The sequence below is a fragment of the Hirsutella rhossiliensis genome (assembly GCF_020360975.1).
Source record: "Hirsutella rhossiliensis strain HR02 chromosome Unknown scaffold00019, whole genome shotgun sequence".
NCBI classification, from domain to species: domain Eukaryota; kingdom Fungi; phylum Ascomycota; class Sordariomycetes; order Hypocreales; family Ophiocordycipitaceae; genus Hirsutella; species Hirsutella rhossiliensis.
In genome coordinates, this window is record NW_025408685.1 from 808,203 (window position 1) to 828,101 (window position 19,899).

The 19,899-nt window shown below is 51.5% G+C and overlaps 3 protein-coding genes across 3 annotated transcripts; 2 read left to right on the forward strand and 1 right to left on the reverse strand.

The window, feature by feature from the left end:
• Nucleotides 1-5,853: 5,853 nt before the first annotated feature.
• On the forward strand, nt 5,854-6,661 carry HRG_11255 (uncharacterized protein; the record flags this gene model as incomplete). The annotated part of the gene is made up of 2 exons (XM_044869725.1): nt 5,854-6,000; nt 6,143-6,661. 2 exons carry the CDS (start codon nt 5,854-5,856, stop codon nt 6,659-6,661), a joined length of 666 nt encoding a protein of 221 aa, XP_044715278.1.
• A 6,665-nt stretch (nt 6,662-13,326) lies between these two features.
• HRG_11256 (FluG domain-containing protein) lies at nt 13,327-14,788 on the forward strand (the record flags this gene model as incomplete). The annotated part of the gene is made up of 6 exons (XM_044869726.1): nt 13,327-13,355; nt 13,404-13,614; nt 13,675-14,111; nt 14,164-14,525; nt 14,572-14,666; nt 14,747-14,788. The coding sequence occupies 6 exons, from the start codon at nt 13,327-13,329 to the stop codon at nt 14,786-14,788; spliced, it is 1,176 nt and encodes a 391-aa protein (XP_044715279.1).
• Nucleotides 14,789-17,382: 2,594 nt separating this feature from the next.
• Nucleotides 17,383-18,586, reverse strand: HRG_11257 (uncharacterized protein; the record flags this gene model as incomplete). Its single annotated transcript, XM_044869727.1, has 4 exons — nt 17,383-17,700; nt 17,816-17,968; nt 18,173-18,367; nt 18,470-18,586. The coding sequence occupies 4 exons, from the start codon at nt 18,584-18,586 to the stop codon at nt 17,383-17,385; spliced, it is 783 nt and encodes a 260-aa protein (XP_044715280.1).
• Nucleotides 18,587-19,899: the final 1,313 nt, after the last annotated feature.

Below are 19,899 nucleotides of genomic sequence, written 5' to 3' on the forward strand. Positions count from 1 at the left end.
ACTGTGCATGCAGGGGCTGTCGGTTTTAAAAATACTTCTAGTCGCACCTCAGCCACACCTTGAGGGCAGCAGCCAGAACCGGCCTAGCTGAGCCTTATTATCTGGGTCTGAGGGTGAAACTAAAATCGATCGGGACTGTACCCTATATGTTAACTTATGAAACAGACTTTCTTCGTGAGAACAGCCGCAGGGCTGCTAGGCAGCAGCCTAAAGTGCATTTAAAGCCTGGTGGAAGCCTCCGCACCCGAACAGTACAAGCCACTGCACCTTAAGCCGACGACCGGCTGCCCCCTGGAGCTAAAACTCCCCCGACCGCTTCTCCACCACCTGCTTGCAGCCAGAACCCGTCACGGGGACTTTGCCGACTACCACGAGAGGTTCAACCACGACGATGCGCGACTGACGTGCTCATGTGGCCGACGAAAAGAGCCAAACCATGTCTTTTATTGCCGAAAGATCGAGCCGCGGCATCGGATGAGGCTGACGCCCTCACCGAATGCAGCAGTCAATCGCGCAATAGGCAGAGACTTCGACAGGTTCGTCAAGCTGGCGAAGGCGTCCTCCTTCTTTGAATGGGCTTGCCCTCGCCACTAGGCGGCTGCATCACATCTTTCCTCACCTCTTTCCTTTGTTCAAATCCCCGGATTCGGCCAGGCAGAGGTGCTGCAACACCTTTGCCCGGCCGGGCCAACTGAGGCTGCGCTCTGCAGTCTCCGACAACGGTCTCTTGGAGACCAAAACTGAATGGCAATCTCACCACCGCGCCTGCACGACCCGCTGACGGGCACCAGGCTCAACACGGAGCGCCTCAGAGCCGATGAAATGCTGGATGGTGGTTGGTTACGTTTGCGAGAGGAGACTGTAGACAGCCTACTAGCTCAGCACGTCCTGTGCCCCACTGGGACCTGAGCGGCCTCACGGCCGCTGGACGGAAAATACACATACATACATACATACTTCGTGAGAACAGCCAAGAAAAGTTCTGGTGGAGAAGGCGGGAAGGGAGGAGGGGGGGAGGGAGTGGTGCTTTGTACACCCTCCTGGGGACGGTTGCCACACCTTGTGCCACTGGACAGCCGACCACACTGCAGCCCGAAAGCACTTCTTCGCCTGAGTATCCTGATATTCTACACTGGAGTCAGTCCGTGCTTCTGCGAGAGGTCGCTCGATATGACTTCAGGTCTCGCAATAAAATGAGGTAAGAGTCAATCTGTTCATTGTCGTCTATCTAAACTGAATGTGAGAAGTTCTGTCTTCTTATAGTCCTGAGGGAATGTGACTGCTTTGCGGTGTCGAAGTTGCCACTTGCCACCCAGGGTGCTTTTGTAATGTTATCTAGAAAGTTCCATGGCGTTGCTTAACAATCGCATATTTCATCATACGCATCTTGAATGCGACATCAGGAGTGGCTTCATTCAGGGCTCGCTCGTTAACGTGTCTTCTCGACAGGCCTCGCACGGCAAGGGGAGGTTTGTTTCAGGCCGAAACGCATACAGATGTTCAAGTCAGATGTCAACCATCTTCAAGCTTGACAGTTCGATCGCGTTCAAGTGCCCTGGAAGGAGCATTGAAGTGAGAGTGTCATCTATGTAGCTACGGTAGTCCGGGGTGAATGTTACGCAGGGGCTACCCGGTGAATAGGACGTGCCGAACAACGCATTGGCCGACTGCAGTGATACCATCCCTTAGCCTCCCACCACGACTGGAACTAGAACTCCTTATTTCGTCCGCCGAATGGGTGTGAGGTCTGCCAGTGCCTCGCGGTAGCAAACATTCATTCGAAAATTGTATTTCAGGGCGTACAAAACGGACAGTCGGCTGAAAGGGGTGTGCCTACGTGGGAGGTGCTGTGGCGGTGGAAGGGAATTTGCAGCATTTAGAAAGCTTCCCAGCCTAGATAGCTCGGATTTCAGAAGGAAGAAAATGTGTAGCAGCCCTCAATTTGACCTCTAATGATCTATTTTACTTTCACGAGCATTATCGTCTAAACAGAGGCAATATCGTGTCAGAAGAGTGTTATAATTTGACAATTGATCCTCTGGCTCCCAAGTAGGGCCGTCGTGATTTCTCCACTTTATGGCGTAATATACTTCGCCTCCATCCATCTCGTAATGCCCGAGAACACGCTCAATCTGATCGTCTACAGCACAGTATGCGTCTCGTGGACATTGTTGAAAGTCTTGCCACAGTTGGAAAGTTTGACCATCGTCATAGATCCAAAGCAACTTGTGTGCTCCACACAACCAACCCCGTTCATCGCGGTTTTCGACTCTCACGCCGTACAATGTTGAAAGAGCAGTTCGAAATTGTTGAATGAGTTCAACGATAGTGACATTTGCTGACCATGGGACCTTGACAAAGTCTCCTCGACGCGGGCTTAAACGAGAGTATTGCGCCATTGCAAGATATGAAATAAAAAAAGAGCGTATAATTGTAACAAATCGCAGCTCTGAATTCAGCCGGCGGATGTTGGCTAAGAAAGAGAAAATTAGCCGATGTGTGGTTACTCTTGCATATTTCCTGCCAGCTAAAATCCGCTCCTGAGGGGAGCAGCCTGAATGATTCATGGAGCCTCCAAAATCTTCCCGAGAAAGCAATACCTGGCGCTTGGAATACCTAGATAAAACTTTACAAAAGGTGTCTCCGCTCAAACTACTTGTGCTCGCACAATCATTCTTATATCATGAACGCAACAGAGAAGAGATCTACTGGGCATTCCCAAACTGAAATAGAGCTTGCCTCTAGTTGTCCAATCCACCTGGCAATGACGGGGAAATGCTGCAATTTCTCGATCCCATCTTCAAATGCTATACTGGGACTCTCCGGGACGTCAACATCTATTCCATCTCTTGGTTCGAGCATACATCGAGTAGAGAATTGGACTCGTACAGCAGGCAGCGGTCAATCTACCTTACCCGACAACTCTACTCATGGTTGGACGATGGCACCACCCGTTTCACCAGTTGTCACTGCGTTTGCACAACATAATCTTGCTTTCTCCGTACTGATGATATGGTGGATCACTATAACGGTGATCTTGCATTTATACTAGACACGTTTACGCACGATTGTTCGTTGGTATGTTCTTGAGTCTAATTTAGCTCATCAACTCAATGAGTTTGCACAGCTGCACCCGTATCTCTTTGCTGGAACCTTTTCTTTGCGCCTTAGAATCACGATCGGCATCACCCAATTAAACTCCACTCTTCTAGAGTATTAAGGGCTTTGATGATTTGAACACTTCACCGGTGTTAATATTACCTCGAGGAGCCGCTTAGCTAAAGGAGACGAACGGTACTGGTGTCGGGTCATCCGGGAAAGTTCAATTTTTCATTGAGACTAAAATGCGCCAAATGGGTCATCATAGGTACATGGTGAAGTCTGCAGACTGATATGTGGGGAAACAGCGATGGTTGATTACTATAGAGATGTTGTACCACGGATAAATGAAGCTTTCTCTTTCTCTTTTGTGACCTAAAGCAGATGTTGTATACCGGCAAGGGAAACTTTGGATTTATACGGTAACTGCCCCCCGAAACTTCCGCGCTTCATTAATTTGATGCCATCTGATATCTACTCGACGGAACACCTTATCTTCGCAGTTGCGTCCACTCAAGTCATTTAGATTTGAGGAAAAGGATAATTCGCCAAGTCAGACGACCGAGCAGATATTTGTGCCTCTTCCGCAACCGGCTCTTGAATTATATTCAACGCCTCGCGAAATTTCTCTGGGTGGTCTCGGAATCTACCACGACGTTTAGATATCTAAAATTTGCATGTAGTGGAAGGTAGTGGGATTCGCACGTCTTTTTCAGAGCTTCAAAGCTTCAGAAACCATCAGTCAGGCTGCGATCGAAGCATTGATGAGAAGCAACAGTAATGGCTTACCCTTCTTTCATGGCACTTGCACTATCCGAGAAGTCAGCCATGTCTCAATCGGATGTGCTCTTTCAACCTTACTAGTCTCTTACCGACCGGTTATGTTCCCCAAACTCAATTTGCTTTTCTCGAAGCTCGGCGAACTTTGTCATATAATCCTCGTGTTGAGACTTTAGCGTATCGTGAATACTCTGGAGGAGCCTCGATCTGGATGTGATAAGCCATGGCACAGCTATTTTAGTCGACTGCGCGAGTTTGCTTACATCTGATCGGATTGCGGCTCCAATGCTCCAGCAGCTTCACTGTTTCGCGTCTGGTACCTTGTTCGTTGCCTCCGAGTAATTATATTTGGATTTTCTTGGTGAACCGAATCTTCTTCTACTTCGTGAGACGGGGACCTGGATCGCCCTCGCTGTGGGCCGGCATGTGCGGATTGTCTCATACTTGGAAGCCCGGCCTTATCGCGGCGTGAATGTCCAGTCGTTGGAGCAGGACCCGGTGGTTTGCCCTGGGTTTGACTAGCCATCTTGGCTTCTCGATAGTTGTCTCGAGGCTCCTCTTGCGGGTCATCTTGAGGACCAAGCAGAGGGTCTGTCGGGCCATGAGGTCGGCTAAGACAATTCAAGGCTTGGTGCCTTTCATGTAGTTGTTAGTGATGAAAGAGAATTGCAGGAGAAGACGAGAGATTACTGAAAGCTAGGGTTTGGATTCGGGTCGAATGAAGGAGGCTGGTGAGTTTGGTATGTCTGGTATGGCCAATTGGAAGGCTGTTGAATAGGAAAAATCGGTTGCTGCTGCGACATGTACGGAATATGCTGTTGAGAATAGCTGTAAGGTACCTGAAGTTGCCAATTAGACGGCTGTTGCGGAGGAAGGTTGGCAGTTTGTTGCAAGGCAAAATTTCCTGATTGCTGGGGGGGGAGGTTGACACCGCTAGTGCCTAACATAGGTAATTGAGTTCGACGCGATTCTGACATGGCAAATTCGAAGCAAATGTGGTATGTAAGAAAGAAAAGAGCGGCAGAGGGCAAGAAAAAGCCAAAAGTGGGGCCATGGACTTTGATACTGCCCAACGAGGGCACGCGATCTGCTCGTCCTTTGTTTTTGTACTGAAGAGTGTGAAAATAGAAGAACTATTCGCCACCAAGAAGCTCAGTCTTGGATTTGCTGCATTGTCGAAAGCCTGATGCTCGTGTAGGCGCAATTAGACATTTGGACAAGAAAGCTCTGTAACCGCTCACCCGCTCGAAAAAATGCGATTCTCCTACGTGCCACCCAGAGCGGCCAAAACATGCTCCTGACTGCTCTCGCACTATGCCGGCAAGAGGAGCGGTACGTACTGACAAGGGCAGGCTGTGCTCCGCAAGCCGCCATACGCATCCAATCCGCGCTCATGCTTCACACCACTTGAAGCTGCCGAAGCACGCTCCAGCCACGCATGAGCCAGAATGCGCTCCCACTGTCTTGTTTGTCGACATAACCTCGATCGTTCGAGTGTGGCAGCCATCTTCGGCAGAGGGTGTGAAGGAGGAAAGGGTTTGGGACGGGTGTGGTGGCTTGCGAAGCGATGCCTCAGAATCCTTGCTAGATGGTGCATCATGCCTGGGTAAGGTGGTGTGAAGAGGACTGAGCGCGCGCTAGCTTGCCAGGTGTGATGGTGTGGATGGTGTGACGCAGCCTATTTTGGTCCCGCTTGATGGTCAAATGCGACGAGGACACTCATGTTGGCTAGAAATGCGGCAAAGCGAGCATTAAATTGATTGTCTCTAAATGCTTTGATGTTTTGCTCCTTACCTCCGCCACCACGAGACGAGCCGTGAAGGTTGCTGCACTACCTACGACCTCTCGAAGATTCACATCTCCTTTTCCTCGGCAAAGAGGATGACCTGAATTCTAGGAAGCCGATTGCGCCCATATCAGGCTGCATCACAAGAATCTCACTGGAACAGCTCAAAGTTCACGCGATTAAAAGAAATGGCTCGCAAAAGACATAACAGAAAACAGAAAGAGGCAGCTCGCAAGAGAGGGCCCAGTCTGTTAAACAAGGGCTACGACGTCGGGCGAAAGGCGGACATTATCGCGGGGGCTTTCTACTGGGAGCCAACTCATCATAAGTGGATGGTAAAAAGCCATGTGCCCCGAGGCCTGGAACTACCCGATTTGAACCGAGTTGTAGGTTAACATCTGCGATTCGAGTTGCGGTTTCTTCGGCTTATCGTCGAGCTGGAGTGAAATGGGAGGTTGGCCTCTAATGCCTGTGCAGTTCCAGGCCAGCGAGGACTCGGCTTCGCTGGATGACAGGGACAGTTTGACGCCCGACTCTGTAGATAACGCTATCCAGGCTCCAGTCGAGCCCGAAGCCGATGGTTTCAACACGGACGAGAACTCCTCTGAAGGGATCGACCAGATCCATGACGATATGCCTCACGACGCGGAATCAAGTAGCCAGCGTGGCGATGGCAATGGCTGGCAAATGGTTGGGAATAACGATTCAGCGTCTACGACTGAGGCTCAAGATGACAGTTTTCCATCGTCATCCAAAGACTGGATGACGGCAGTCCCCAAGTCTTTCCTGTCACCTTCCATGTTAATTCAAGACGAGCTGGATACGCTTGAAAGCATTCATGTGCAGAACCAGCTACCAGAGTGGACGAACGTTATCGGCACAACTTCCTGCCAGGTAGAAGCGGCAAACACTCAATCAAGGCCACCCTTGCCAGACCATCTCCAGGACGAGGTACTGCAGAGGGGAAAGGGGGCAAATGGTGGCCCTCGCGATTGACCTTGGCCTATTTCTGTTCTAGTTTTTGAAAGTCTCTACCCTACTAAGAAACAGGCAACCTCCGAGTACTTGATCATCGCGTAGACGTTGTTGACCTCTAACCGTCTGGTGACCCGGCATATGTTGAGCTAGAAATTACGACAAAAGTGTAGGTTCACCGCAAATGTGCTTCCATTTTTGGAGGAAAAGCTTCCATTTCTGGAGGATGGGCTGCTCTTTTCGGAGGACATTTTGCGAAGCGCCGGTGGCGGGGCGTGTGCTATTTGTCCCCACCCCTCCGCTGTAGCTCCGAGGTGCCCCGCCATCCCCGGCCGCGTCGACCCCCTAATCAAACCGCCAGTGTGCTAATTTTAACAGCGTCAGAATGTATTAATTGACAGATAACATGCCGTTCGGCCACGAATTTTTGCTCAAATCCCCGGAAGATCAGGATACATGAGAGCAAAGCATGGCGGTACCAAAAAGCTCACCGCGAGCTCAGCACTCCCCAGCCTACTACCGGTCGAAGCGCGAGCGACTCCAAAAACATGGGGCTTGTTGGATCCACCTGTGCACTAGGCACCGATCGCGCACGTATAACTAATCGACCGCGCTAGTCACGTGCGAGTAAGAGGTGAGACACAGGGAGGAAGGTCTTTGCACACAGTTTGTATGGGACACGTTTCCCTAGTTACACAAGATATAACCAATTGAACCAGTTCGAATAACCTCACTGCAGTGAAGAGCCTGTCCACACTGATCAGTGTCGCCCGGCAAAGGTGACACAGAACAGCAAGACGGAAGAGAGCTAACCTATCGTCACGCTCTGCAAAGCGAGCTCCTGACGGTAGGATAGTTGCTACAACGCGCGGATTGCTACGAAGACTCTGCATCAGAGCCCACTCTAGTTATCCAACCGTGCCTAAGCTTTGCTGTCATCAGCGACCCTTAGGCGTGCCCTATCGCACATTGATAACCTCATTGACACCCTGTGCCCTGTTTCTCAGCACACAGCCTGTCAATATGTCTGACAATTCATCTGCCGCACTAGCCCCGGCAACAGCCCAGGATACCCCGGCCAACGTGTCTCTCGAAGACAGGCAACTCGTTGAACGGAACCTGACGATCGTGGAGCTCCTTCACTCCCGATCAGGCATTTCGACGCGGATTTCCTCAACGAACCTATCACCCAGAGCTCCTCCTTGTCCACCGCAACAGCTTCTTCTTAGGCTGTGTGGCAACATACACGGTGGATAAACGTAACCACGGAATTGCCCTGCTTGGGGATCTGTATAACGACTTCACGGGATGGAGCTATGATGACTTCGAACTAATCAACCCACGCCTTAGATCAAGACTCCGGACGCTTCTCAGAATTAGGGATCTATATGGGCAAGGCCAACTCTAGCATCTCTCGAGCTTTATGTGGCCTTCTAACAAGTAACGAACTTCCTGAATGGGATGAGAACGAGTTGCTTGGTCAAGAGGTTGCTGAAAACACCGTGGCATATAAGGTGAAACAGAAGCTGCTCCAAGGAACTGTTAAAGCGGCTATATCGTCACCGGCACCGGTAGTAATCCAGCAGCCAACTATTACCCGACCGGCGGAACCGGAATCCCTCAGATCATTGAGACCCATCAACCCGCTCAGCAAGAGCCTCAGCATCAATGGCGCGAATCCCTCGGTATCAGCAGACGCTCCCGTACGGACTACCAACTTCCGAGATGCATACACGAGCATTCCACCTGTTCGATTCGAGAACGAGGAAGTTGAGGCCGATCTCACGATTAGATTCATTAAGATATGGGACAAGAAACTAGCCTATACCGGCGAACCATACGATATCTTCGATGACAAGATCCGGAAATTCATGAGCGTGTGCCGTCAAGCAAACATTCCTCCGTCTAAATTCCATGGTGTTTTCCCTTCGATTCTGGCCAAGGAAGCTCAGTCCTTCTTTCTACACGAAATCAGCACTGATTTAACCTTCGCTGAGATGTATCAGAAGATGAAAGAGCACTTTGACACCGAAATCAACCAGAAGATGTATCATACCCACTGGAGCACCCTCACCTTCAGCCGACTTCGGGCTGAGATGCCCGGTAAGTCATCTGACGAGGTCCTCCAGGCCCTTCTTACGAAATTGCGGCTCTGTAGGAGAGCACTCGGGATAAGTCTGGCGGCGAAGGTGGCCTGATCGATGCAACGCTCAGGGCGTGCCGTGGTGTGCCTGAATTCCGACTCGCGATATACTCTCCCGCACCTACATTTGAGGGATTGGCATCACAGCTTCGATCATCGCTATCTGCCATGCAAGATGAACGATCTGAACAACCCAGTGGCCAATATCCCCAAGACCTGGATAGAGGACATGATCAGCACTTCGTGGATCGCAAATTTCAGCGAAATTCCGGCGGAACAAGAGGTCAATCACAAAGGCGTCAGCCAAATTGGAAGAAGAAATGCTACGTTTGCGGCAAGGAAGGTTGTTTCTCAACGAGACATCCTGAAAACGAGAGAAAAGCAGCCAAAGAGAAGTATCTACGAGAGAGAGCTTCCACGGTCAATCTCGTTCGTATGCTATGTTCTTGGCTGACTATGAAGGGGAATCACAGGATCAGGATGACTCGAGAACCGAGGAATCCGATGATTCTGACTCCTCTGACCCTTATGAATCGTTCTACGCTGCTGCGACCTTCTGTCCAACGAAGCTTTCCATCATCGGATCTCTCCAGTAGGCATCAAGTTATTCAACAGTGACGAACCCACACAATTCATACTAGATCGTTACTCTCAAGACTCGTTCCAAGGAATCATGCCGGACACAGGTGCGGCATGCATATCGACGGAGGAATCGAACAACTGCGTGCTCTCCAACGAGAGATGCCCCAGTCCAATTCCGTGATGATCGCAAGCCCGAACCAGTTAGATTTGGTGCAGGAAGATTGAAACACCACTTGGCGTGATCACCTTGAACACACCAGTGGGAGAGGTTGATTTTCATATAGTCAACGTGCCAACGCCATTCCTCCTATGCCTAGCTGATATGGATCGGCTCGGCGTATATTTAAATAACGTCACGAACGAGCTCGTTGGCAATGGTGTGAGCGTTCCAGTGATTCGAAGATGGGGTCACGCGTGGTTCTTCTTGCGGAAACAAGAGGCATCAGTGGCATATCTCACGGAGGCTGAATTGCGGCGCCTCCACACGCGTTTTGGTCATCCATCCGTGTATCGGCTGCACAAGCTGCTGAATTCGGCTGGCCATGATGTGGAAATCGAAGCTCTGGAAATGATCAAGAAGTTCTGCCACTACTGTCAGATGAAATCCGACCCGCCACGAAGGTTCAAGTTCAGCTTGAAGGATGATTGTGACTTCAATTACGAAGTCATCGTTGATGTCATGACATTGGGTGGCAGACCAGTCCTCCATGTTGTTGATCAAGCCACTGCCTATCAGGCAGGAGATTCCTATCCAACATGACGGCCAAGGAAACGTGGCTCGCGTTGAAACAATGTTGGATGGATACATACCTTGGACCACCCGATGTGATCACTCATGACGCAGGCACGAATTTCGCTGCTGCCGAGTTCCAAGCAGAAGCGAAATTGATGGGAATAACGTGTCATCAGGTGCCTGTGGAAGCACATTGGGCTGTTGGGAAGGTTGAGAAGTATCATGTGCCCGTCCGAAGAGCATATGATATATTAAAGGCAGAGCTGAAGGATACCGTGAGCCCTGATCAAGTCCTTCAAATGGCTTTCAAGGCTGTCAACGACACAGCCGGTCCGGATGGCCTCGTTCCAACCCTCCTCGTCTTCGGTGCTCTGCCTCGAATGACGATGGATTCGCCGCCTACACCTTCCGCAATGGCAAGAGCTAAGGCGGTGTGGCGAACGATGTCAGAGCTGAGGAAGATCAACGCCCAGAGGAAGGTTCAGACCGCGTTAAATACGCGTAATGGGCCTGATACAGCGTTGCGCCTGCCCCTATCCCTGGCGCTAGGAAGCGAAGTTCGCGTATTTCGCGAGAAGCACGGATGGCAAGGCCCATATAAAGTGCTCGAGGTGACGGATACGGAAATCGCAGTTGACCTGGACAACGGACCAGCGAAATTTCGCAGTACATGCGTCCAACCGTACTATCGTCACCCGGAATCGCTCCTTCCTCAGTTGCAACCCGACCCTAGCCCTAGCCGCACAGACCCATCAACACAACAATCACTCCTTCCTCAACACAATCCGATCAACAACATCCTCTTCAAAACCCTCTTCCCTTCCACCCACAACTCAACAACCTCTTCCTCTTCCTACCACAGAAGACCAACCCAAACCTTTCGAATACCCTGAGCCAAAGAGGCCGCGCAGGCGTGGCCGACCTAGGAAGGATGCTGCACAAAATGGCACATCAGAATCCACTATTGTTTGCTCACCCGTTCAATTTATCGTTCATCATGAAGCTAATGCGTTTCTTGTTCGAAAAGAAATGGAACATCTCGGCCTAGCCAAGCGGCTACGAGCTGAAGGAAAGATCACAAGCACCGGTTTCCCATTTGAAGCTTCCGACACACTCGAGCTCACGAACCTCCTCGCCGCTGGGGTCATTGTACCCGAAGAATTCGATGCGAATAAACATGGTGGATATCGTGTCTTCAAATCACGAATGGTCAGAGAGGTTAAGGAAGAAATACTGCAACGCCATACGAGAAATCACGCCTCGTTGTGCAAGGATACAATGATGATGGGAAACGTGGATCCTCACACAAGCCCCTACCATCAGCCGGCCCGCACAACGCGTGGCCTTGGCCTTAGCACCGTTTCTCTGCACACGGGATATGTTCATCATGATCAGAGACATCACGATGGCATACACACAATCCCAGACCAAGCTGGCCCGTGTCATCCTTGCAGCCCTTCCTCAAGAACTCAAAAGAAGATATCCAGAGGAACAATCCTGCGAATCGTGAAGCCGCTATATGGCATCGCAGAGGCAGGAGCCCACTGGTTCAACACATATCACGACCATCACTGCCGCAAGCTTAATATGGAAACCTCTTCGTTTGACCCGTGCCTTCTGATCACGGCAAACAACATCGCCGACAAGGACCTGTTTGGCATCGCGGCCTTGCAAACGGATGACACATTCATTGTTGGCACAGATGCATTTCTCAAGATCGAGGAGAAAGAACTCTGCTTTAAGGCCAAGCCAAAAGAGATTCTCCAAGAAGGTTCCATCTGCGACTTTAACGGCAGCCGCCTGACCATACAAAATGGCTGTGTCATCGTCAGGCAGAAGGGCCAAGCCCAAAACCTCGAGGAGATCAATCTTCAGGCATCAAGTAGGCATCAGGATTATGCTGCTCAACGCGCCGGGGGCATATATCGCTTCGATTTGCCAACCCGAAGCAACATACGATTGTTCCGTTGCGGCACAAGCCCAAGAGCCCGTTAATACCGACTTCAAGGCTTTGAACAAGCGGATTGAATGGCAGATCAACAATCCCGACCGTGGCCTATGTTACATACCCATCGATCTCGAGAGCGCGAAGATCTTTGTGTTCACCGATGGATCATTCGCCAACAATAAGGATTTAAGCTCTCAAATCGGCTTTGTGATTATCATCGCCAATGAGACCGCGCAATCAACCGATTCATTTTCCATCCGCGGAAACATTCTTCATTGAGCTCAACTAAATGCAAGCGCGTTACTCGAAGCGTTCTTGCATCAGAGATCTATGGATTGACATCGGGCTTCGATCTCGCATTTGTGATCAAGCAAACGGTCAATACGATCGCACAACGCCTTGATCTGAAGCAAATCCCGCTCGTCATTTGCACAGATTCATATAGCCTCTATGAGTGCCTCGTCAAACTTGGCACCACAACAGAGAAGCGACTCATGATAGATATCATGGCGCTGAGGCAGGCATATGAATCAAGGGATATTGCGGAAATCCGTTGGGTCAACGGCGCAGATAACCCTGCCGATGCTATGACGAAGGCATCACCAAACAGCGCCCTCACGCAGTTTATTAGCGACAATCAGCTAAACGTGAGGGTGGAAGGATTCGTTCATCGCAATAACACAACAATTCTCGACGAGATTTAATCGGTTTTTCGTTCCTTCTTCTGCTTTACCGTCGTTCTTTTATTCCATTCACATTAACGAGGAGATCCTCGTGTCCATATTCCAACGTGGGACCGATGGAATCAGCTAGCGCATCCGGCGCTCGAAATGCGGCCCATGATGGCGTGTGGCAGAACACACCCAGTGTGGGGAGGAGAGCTACAGTCAGAGCACACTATCCAACATAGTGATGCATCGTGGTAGGAGTTTGTTGGTGTTCTTGTTCGTGTTTTTCCTATCTCATCTTAATTCGCTGTGTTTGGTGTGTTTTGGTGGATTGATTAGTGCGCGATCATCGATTTAGAAAGAGGTTCCAGTGTTGGATCCACCTGTGCACTAGGCACCGATCGCGCACGTATAACTAATCGACCGCGCTAGTCACGTGCGAGTAAGAGGTGAGACACAGGGAGGAAGGTCTTTGCACACAGTTTGTATGGGACACGTTTCCCTAGTTACACAAGATATAACCAATTGAACCAGTTCGAATAACCTCACTGCAGTGAAGAGCCTGTCCACAGGGCTGTCAAAAAGCGGCACGCCGAGACAACGAAAGTCAACATGCATGGAGTGAAACAGAAATGGACAAGGTGAGCCACCTTTTCTGTTGTATTCAAGCAGCAGGCTAATGAGACTAGACACTGCGTACACCTGTCAGTCGATCCGCTTGATCATCTTGCAGAATCGACAAAGGAAGATATCATGACATTTTTGGAGTGGATGCTCGACTCGCATCGAAGGATTCGCAAGAGAAGCACTGTGCATGCCTACAAAAGAATTTTTTTCCAGGTGTACCGGAAGTCTGTTGGAGCTGATTTCAGCAAGCAGGCGAACGAAGAGATCAATGACGTGAGTTTTGTCTCAATCGTGGAAGTTTATGTGTTGCACGATTAGCTCACTGCTCGATAGTATATCAACGGGTATTTAACTATTCGTTACAAGCTCGACACGTCGGTGAACGAGAAGCCCGTAATGGGCGTCGACGACGTGTATCTTGTGCAGCATCATCATTGGGTCCATGACACTTCAGTTTTCCCTGATGAGCGCCAGCGCATACAGTTAGCCTTCCTGGTTTTGCTCCAAGCGTATACAGCCACACGGCCCAGAGTACTCGCCTACAAGCGACTCGACAAGAACGCCGTCAACGACCACTACTTCGGCTGTGAAGATGAAGCGACTCAGGTGGACTGTGCGGATGAATTTGACCCAAAAGATGATGATTTCAAGACAATTTGCTACAGGGATGTCCAGCTGCTCCTCCTCAAAAACCCGGAGGGAGGAAGGGATCTTCCAGCTATGGAGGTGACGCTTAGGTACACAAAAGGATGGGAACGAAGAGAAAACCCGTGAGTGACTCCTCAGCACTTGTACTGACCCTGGCTCACACCGGGTTCCCAGAAAAACCTTCATCTTCTACGAGGTCGACGACTTGTTGTTTGATGCTGTGCTTCATCTTTTGGCCCTTGCACTTCTCGACCAAGCATTCGAAGCGAACATCCAGAAAGTGGACGACTTCTATCGAATCAGAGTCCCATCCCCACGACACTCTTTGGAGTTTCGTTGGCGGAAGGGCATGAGAGACATACCGATATTTCGGCAAGCTGTATCAACGAACGATGGAGCAGTCCGCACGTCTAAAACCGAAGCGCTCCGTTACCATACCTATCTCTACTATTTGCAGAGACTGGGGCTCGTAACAGGCTTCATGCAGATCCTGAATCCGTACTGCATTCGCCGAGGGTCAGGAGAAGCGGTTGAAAGTACGTAATCAGGTCAGTGTGTGGCTTCATTCGCTGACCTTTCTAGGCACCGCAACGCAAGCACAACTACAGCAAGTCATGTGCCACATCAACGCGGCGACTTACCAAGCCTACATCAATCAGAGAGTTCAGTGTGACACGGTAGCGGCGTTCCTGGGACGCCCCTCAAATAAGGCATTGTTAAAAGCGGCCGGCCACATGAGCCGGCATGCTGATCCCAGGGCACCAACCGACGCCAGTGCCATCGAGCTAAGGAAGATTAAGACGAATCCCACGCTTGTCAGTCTCATCGGTCTTCGCGATTCTCTCAGTAAGGAGGTCCGTCGCGAGTCAGGAACAATCAAGGAGGCCGAGGAAGCTGGCACACGGCTGTTCGAGATGTATCGCACCGTAGAGAACAAAGTGCGATCGACAAGGTCGTACCTACGGAAACTGGCCAAAGTCAACACAAGAGACGAGTTCTTCGATGCAATCCATACCATAGAGATCAATGCCCAACTCAAGGACGAGAGCCACTCTTTCCTAGACTTGAAGCCAGGATCTTGGCAACCTCAGCAATCCTACAGCTTGGAAGAAAGAAGACTTTTAGCCGAACTTATTTGCGCCAATACGACGGAACTCGATGACGAGACGAGATTGAAACACCGGCTCTATACGACACACGCGATGGTTACGCTAGGAAGGAAAATCGAGTCTCGCCCGCCAAAGATGGTAGTCAAAGACGTTGCAGTCGACTTTCCGAAAACATGTGGCAGGGACCAGTGCTTTATGTGTTTTTGGGATGAGACGGCGCCTCGGACCAAAAGGTCTTACAAGTATTTTTCTGCCTACAGAGCAAGAGATCATCTCGTCTCCCAGCATCTACAAGGCCTCGACGTGCGGTCTGTAACGTGTCCAGAGCCAAATTGCAAATTGAAAAATATTTCCTTTGGCGACATGAACAGCTTTCAGAGTCATTTAGCTAAGGTTCACAAGTACGACATCTTCAACCGTTATAAAATTTCCTTCAAGTCTTAGCTAGAAACTTAACCTAGTCCGTATATGGCATCAGAGAAGCAGGCAGTATCTGTTGGCTAGTATAGGCACCGCTGTTAGTAGGTCACCTGAAGGATCAAGGGAGGGCCACCTGAAGGATCATTATGAGACCATGTATCGGGGACCCATAAAGACCTCACGTATGGGGCCAGTTTGGTGCCTATGTAAGTCACCTGAGGGTCCCTCTGACTACGGCATAAATAGGGCCCTGTGGCCGCTTCTTTCTAGCTAGATCATGCATCTTTATCCCTTCTTGTGCTCCCCTACCTCACGAGTACCAGAATAACAGTCCATCGACAGTATCCTACTCTATAGAAGGTGGATGGCGTAAACCGAATTCCTATGTAACATGTCTACGGAATGAAGTTTGCAAAAATAGTAGCCTGGCTTTCTCCTCTTCACTTCAGAATACGACTACGCCTATAGGTGTTAATTATGCGAGGCTCTAAAATTTCCTTGGCCCCAGTCCTAGCACTCTCCATGGCCCCTGTGAGGGTTTCGTATCGAGATCAAGCTGAGTAATGTTCTCCAAGACAAGGTTTTGTTGAAGAAGCAGAATACGTCGGTTCTAGATACAAGACGTAGCGCAAGGAAGCAAGAGAAAGACATAATGTGGCTTCATCGCGCGAAGGACAAAAGTAGCGATGTCACGTGATGGCGCGCGTGACCCCCTTGGCGCTCAGGTCCGTGACAGCCCCTTATTGTTGGTGGCTTTTTTTCAGTGGATGGAGCGCCCGAGCGGTTACTAGAAACATGCAAGCTCGTTCCCAAAAGGCATTGGCGGGCCCCATGGGGGACCGGTCTCCTGTTACTAGTAACTAGACGCCCAACGTCACACTAGTTACTGGTGACCGAACCCTGCTCCACAACGATTACTGGCACCTCGCTCATGGGTGTTACTAGCAGCGTATGGCTAAGCGCCCGGAGGTTACCAGTCCCTTTGAGGTACCGACAACCGACGCCCGTAGGTTACTGGCGGCCCCTGGTTGACAGAAACTCGCAGCCGAGCGATTACTGACAACCGCGTGTCGTCGTTACCGGCGCCTTGCGAGCCGGCGCTTAGCGGTTAGTGGTAACTTCGTACTTACTGCGCATCAGCCGTTGGCCGCCGTTGGTGATAAGAACGAACGTTTAACAGGCCAGCCGATGTGCGCCTGAGTGCTACCGAGCTCTGCATGGCGCTGTGTAAAACTGCGCAGGAGGTTCTTGACGCCTATGAGGTCGAGATAGACGCTTTTCGTCACCGTTAGTTACATGTGCCCGCCTAAAGGTACGTCCCTTCACTTTACGTTCCCTCTCCGTCTCACGCTCCCTCTCCGTCTCACGCTCCCTCTCCGTCTCACGCTCCCTCTCCGTCTCACGCTCCCTCTCCGGCTCACGCTCCCTCTCCGGCTCATGCTCTCTGGGGTCATGTGCCGAGGTTACCAACCTGCCATTTTCGGGCGCAAGTCCTTCTTCTATCAGAGCGGCCAAAATTGACAACGCCTTAACTCGATAGTGATCAATTCGCCGCAGTGACCTGCTGATACTTACATGGCCGACATTGCACACTCTGATACAGCTGCACAGCATGCCAACGACAAGGACAAACGACCCGCCAGTCGCCTGCTCACCCCAGAGCCTACCCCAAGCGTTGAAGATGGTAAGGTTGTAGCGGAGCTTGCCCGAAAGGCTGCAGAGGATAGACACACGAATCAGCAGGTTTCGGAGCTCTTGTGACCCTTCTGTATGGCTGCATATACCGGTATATGTGTGGTCTCGCAGTTCTGTAACCTAACTCCTGGCTCCCAAAATGAGTGGCTGCAGAAACGCGTTTGGCAGCTCACAAGAAGCGGGCTCCCATAAGCAACGACGATACGGCCCGAATGACAGTCGGCGTCGAGAAGAGCAAGTCCCACTGGAAAGCCAGGTGAGAACGCCGCTGCCTGGAACCCAAGGCCGGCGTTAGCAGTCCATTCATTGCCCTTGCCGCCTTGGCCGGACGGACCTGTTCCTCTTCAATGATAAACGGCTCACCCTCGTCGTCGCCCTCTTGGCCGAAGGCTGACGTCACGCCGGCGTCGCGCACATCGTCATCGGCGCCATCTTCACCATGGTTCGACCCTAATGTATCGTCGGTAACCTTGTTGGCAAGGCTTCGCTGACCGGCTTGTAGTGAATGTCAGCGCCCAGGACATATTGAGTGCTCGGGGCGTCCTTGTATGACCGGCAGTGGCCCCTTTTCTCTTTTTGCCTTGCTTGCAAAAGTTGCGCACCATCTTTGACGGAATGTTCTCTTCCGACTCCCATGTCGGATTCCGATCCGGAGGCCAGTTGCCTTCCCATCGCATCTGAAGGTAGCGCACCAGCCCGCGTCCCTCGACGTCGTAGACAGCCATGTTCTCGAGTCGCTTGACCACCCACGCATGCTCCCCGTCGTCATCAGAACTGGTCGCGAGTGAAGTCTCCCGGGCGGGGCGGGTGACTCTACACGGCATGGCCCTGGGTAGGCTTGATATTCAACTTCAAGAGCCCGTGGGCGTTTGTGTACCGGAGAAGACGAATTGAGGTGGCGCGGGTCGACTCGTCAGGGCCGAGGCTGGCTAATGCGCTCCTCTAAACGTGCCATTGACCGCAATGGCGCCAAGCCCCCAAGTGCCCCATTCCGATTCAAGCGCAGACTGCTTGCCATCATCAACAACGTCGACTTCGAAGTCGTCGGCCATGTACCAGCGGGCCTCGCGAGCTATCTGCATAGAGGGGATTCCGCCCTCGTCGTTGGAAAGCCCGTCAAAGCCTTCCAGCCTGGTCCTGTGCGACGTAGACGCCTAGGCTCATTGCGCCCATTCTGATACGCGTCGGGGGTCCCACATCCGGGCTCAGCAACGGCAGCCGACTCAATGCCGGTGTGGGCGGGCGGTCAGCCCTACTTCGCCGCCCGCGTGCTTTTCGTGGGCCAGCTTCTTACGGTCCCCGTCGAGCTCTGCCTCCATGTTGGACTCCCATTCCTTGAGGGCTCGCGGCGAAACGTAGTCGAGGATCTTCATGGCAGGGACCAGGTGCCGGGCAGCGAGAAGGTCGTGCCATCCGACAACGTTCGTCATGCTTTTCGACAGCGGCTTGCCGTCGGCAGCCGGGCCCGGCGAGGGCAGCAGAATGCCTCGACAATGTAGGGGAGGCATATGCCCTGGAGCGGCGGGCCGCTGCCGGGGACGTAATCGCGCGGCTTGGAGCGTAGCGTTATCTCGATTCGACTCGTCGGCTTGTTCTTGCGCGGCCGAAGCTGCGTGTCTGAGCGAGCCGGAAGAGGCTTCGTCGCCATGGCAGAGTGCTAGAAGTCGTCGTGGCTGCGCGGTCAACTGTCGTGACGTGGTGCCAAGGGGGGAGGCCGGAACGCGCCCGCCCATTCGAGGCCAAGGAAGTGTGTAGAGGCGAGACGAGCAGGCCGAGGGGGCGCAATGCATGCGGAGGGAGCGTCGGCACTGGCGACGAGGCGTGGCCCGAGCCGCGGCTTCATCAACGTTGACGAGGCGCAAGATGCCTAGGACTGACCTGGCTTTTTACAATCTGAATCATCACGTCGTGCCTAGACTCGAAGGGAAATAACCACGCTTTGAGTCGGCAACCACCCTATACGCTTTCGACTCCACAGGAAGTTCATGGCGCTGTGACATGTCAAGACTAGTGGCCGTAAGGAGGAAGTGGCCAAAGCGACTGTTTGCGTGTTTTTTGAACCCAAGATGGTAAAACGGACCGATGAAAGTGGTTCCAGCAGACTTGGAACATCTGACGAAATATCACCTTGCAAGTGACTGTGAATCCCTCGGGGAAGCCACTGCAGATGCCCAGCCAATTTTCATCGCTACAGGGAGGAGGCCATCCAAGACAGAACAACAATGAATCAACACTTTTGCACCCCAACTATCCCTACCGTCCCAATTGTCCCCTTTACACCCTCTGCCCAGCTCTCTTCGTGAGATGTCGAATAAGTCACTTCCTCCCAGCTTCGTCCGTGATGCAGAGACTCTTATTATATTCCAGGAACACGTCTAACAGCTTGATGAAGATTCTCGACGTTGGGGTTGATGGTCTCTTGGATACGTGCCGTCTCAGGCTTGCGCTCACTTGCAGTATTCGACTCATCTGCAGTAGTGACTGTCACCCTATTCCTTTCACTTCAGCCAATCGCCAACCGTCGTCATGATAAATCACGAAGTCATTCTTACCATCGTCCTGAAAATGGGGCCGTTGAGCGGCTGTGGTGATATCGGAGTGAAAACCGGACTGTTCCTGGTAGCCGAAGAACCTTTCGAACATGCGGAGGGGCCGAAAGGAGGAGATTCGGTTTGCGACATCGTCT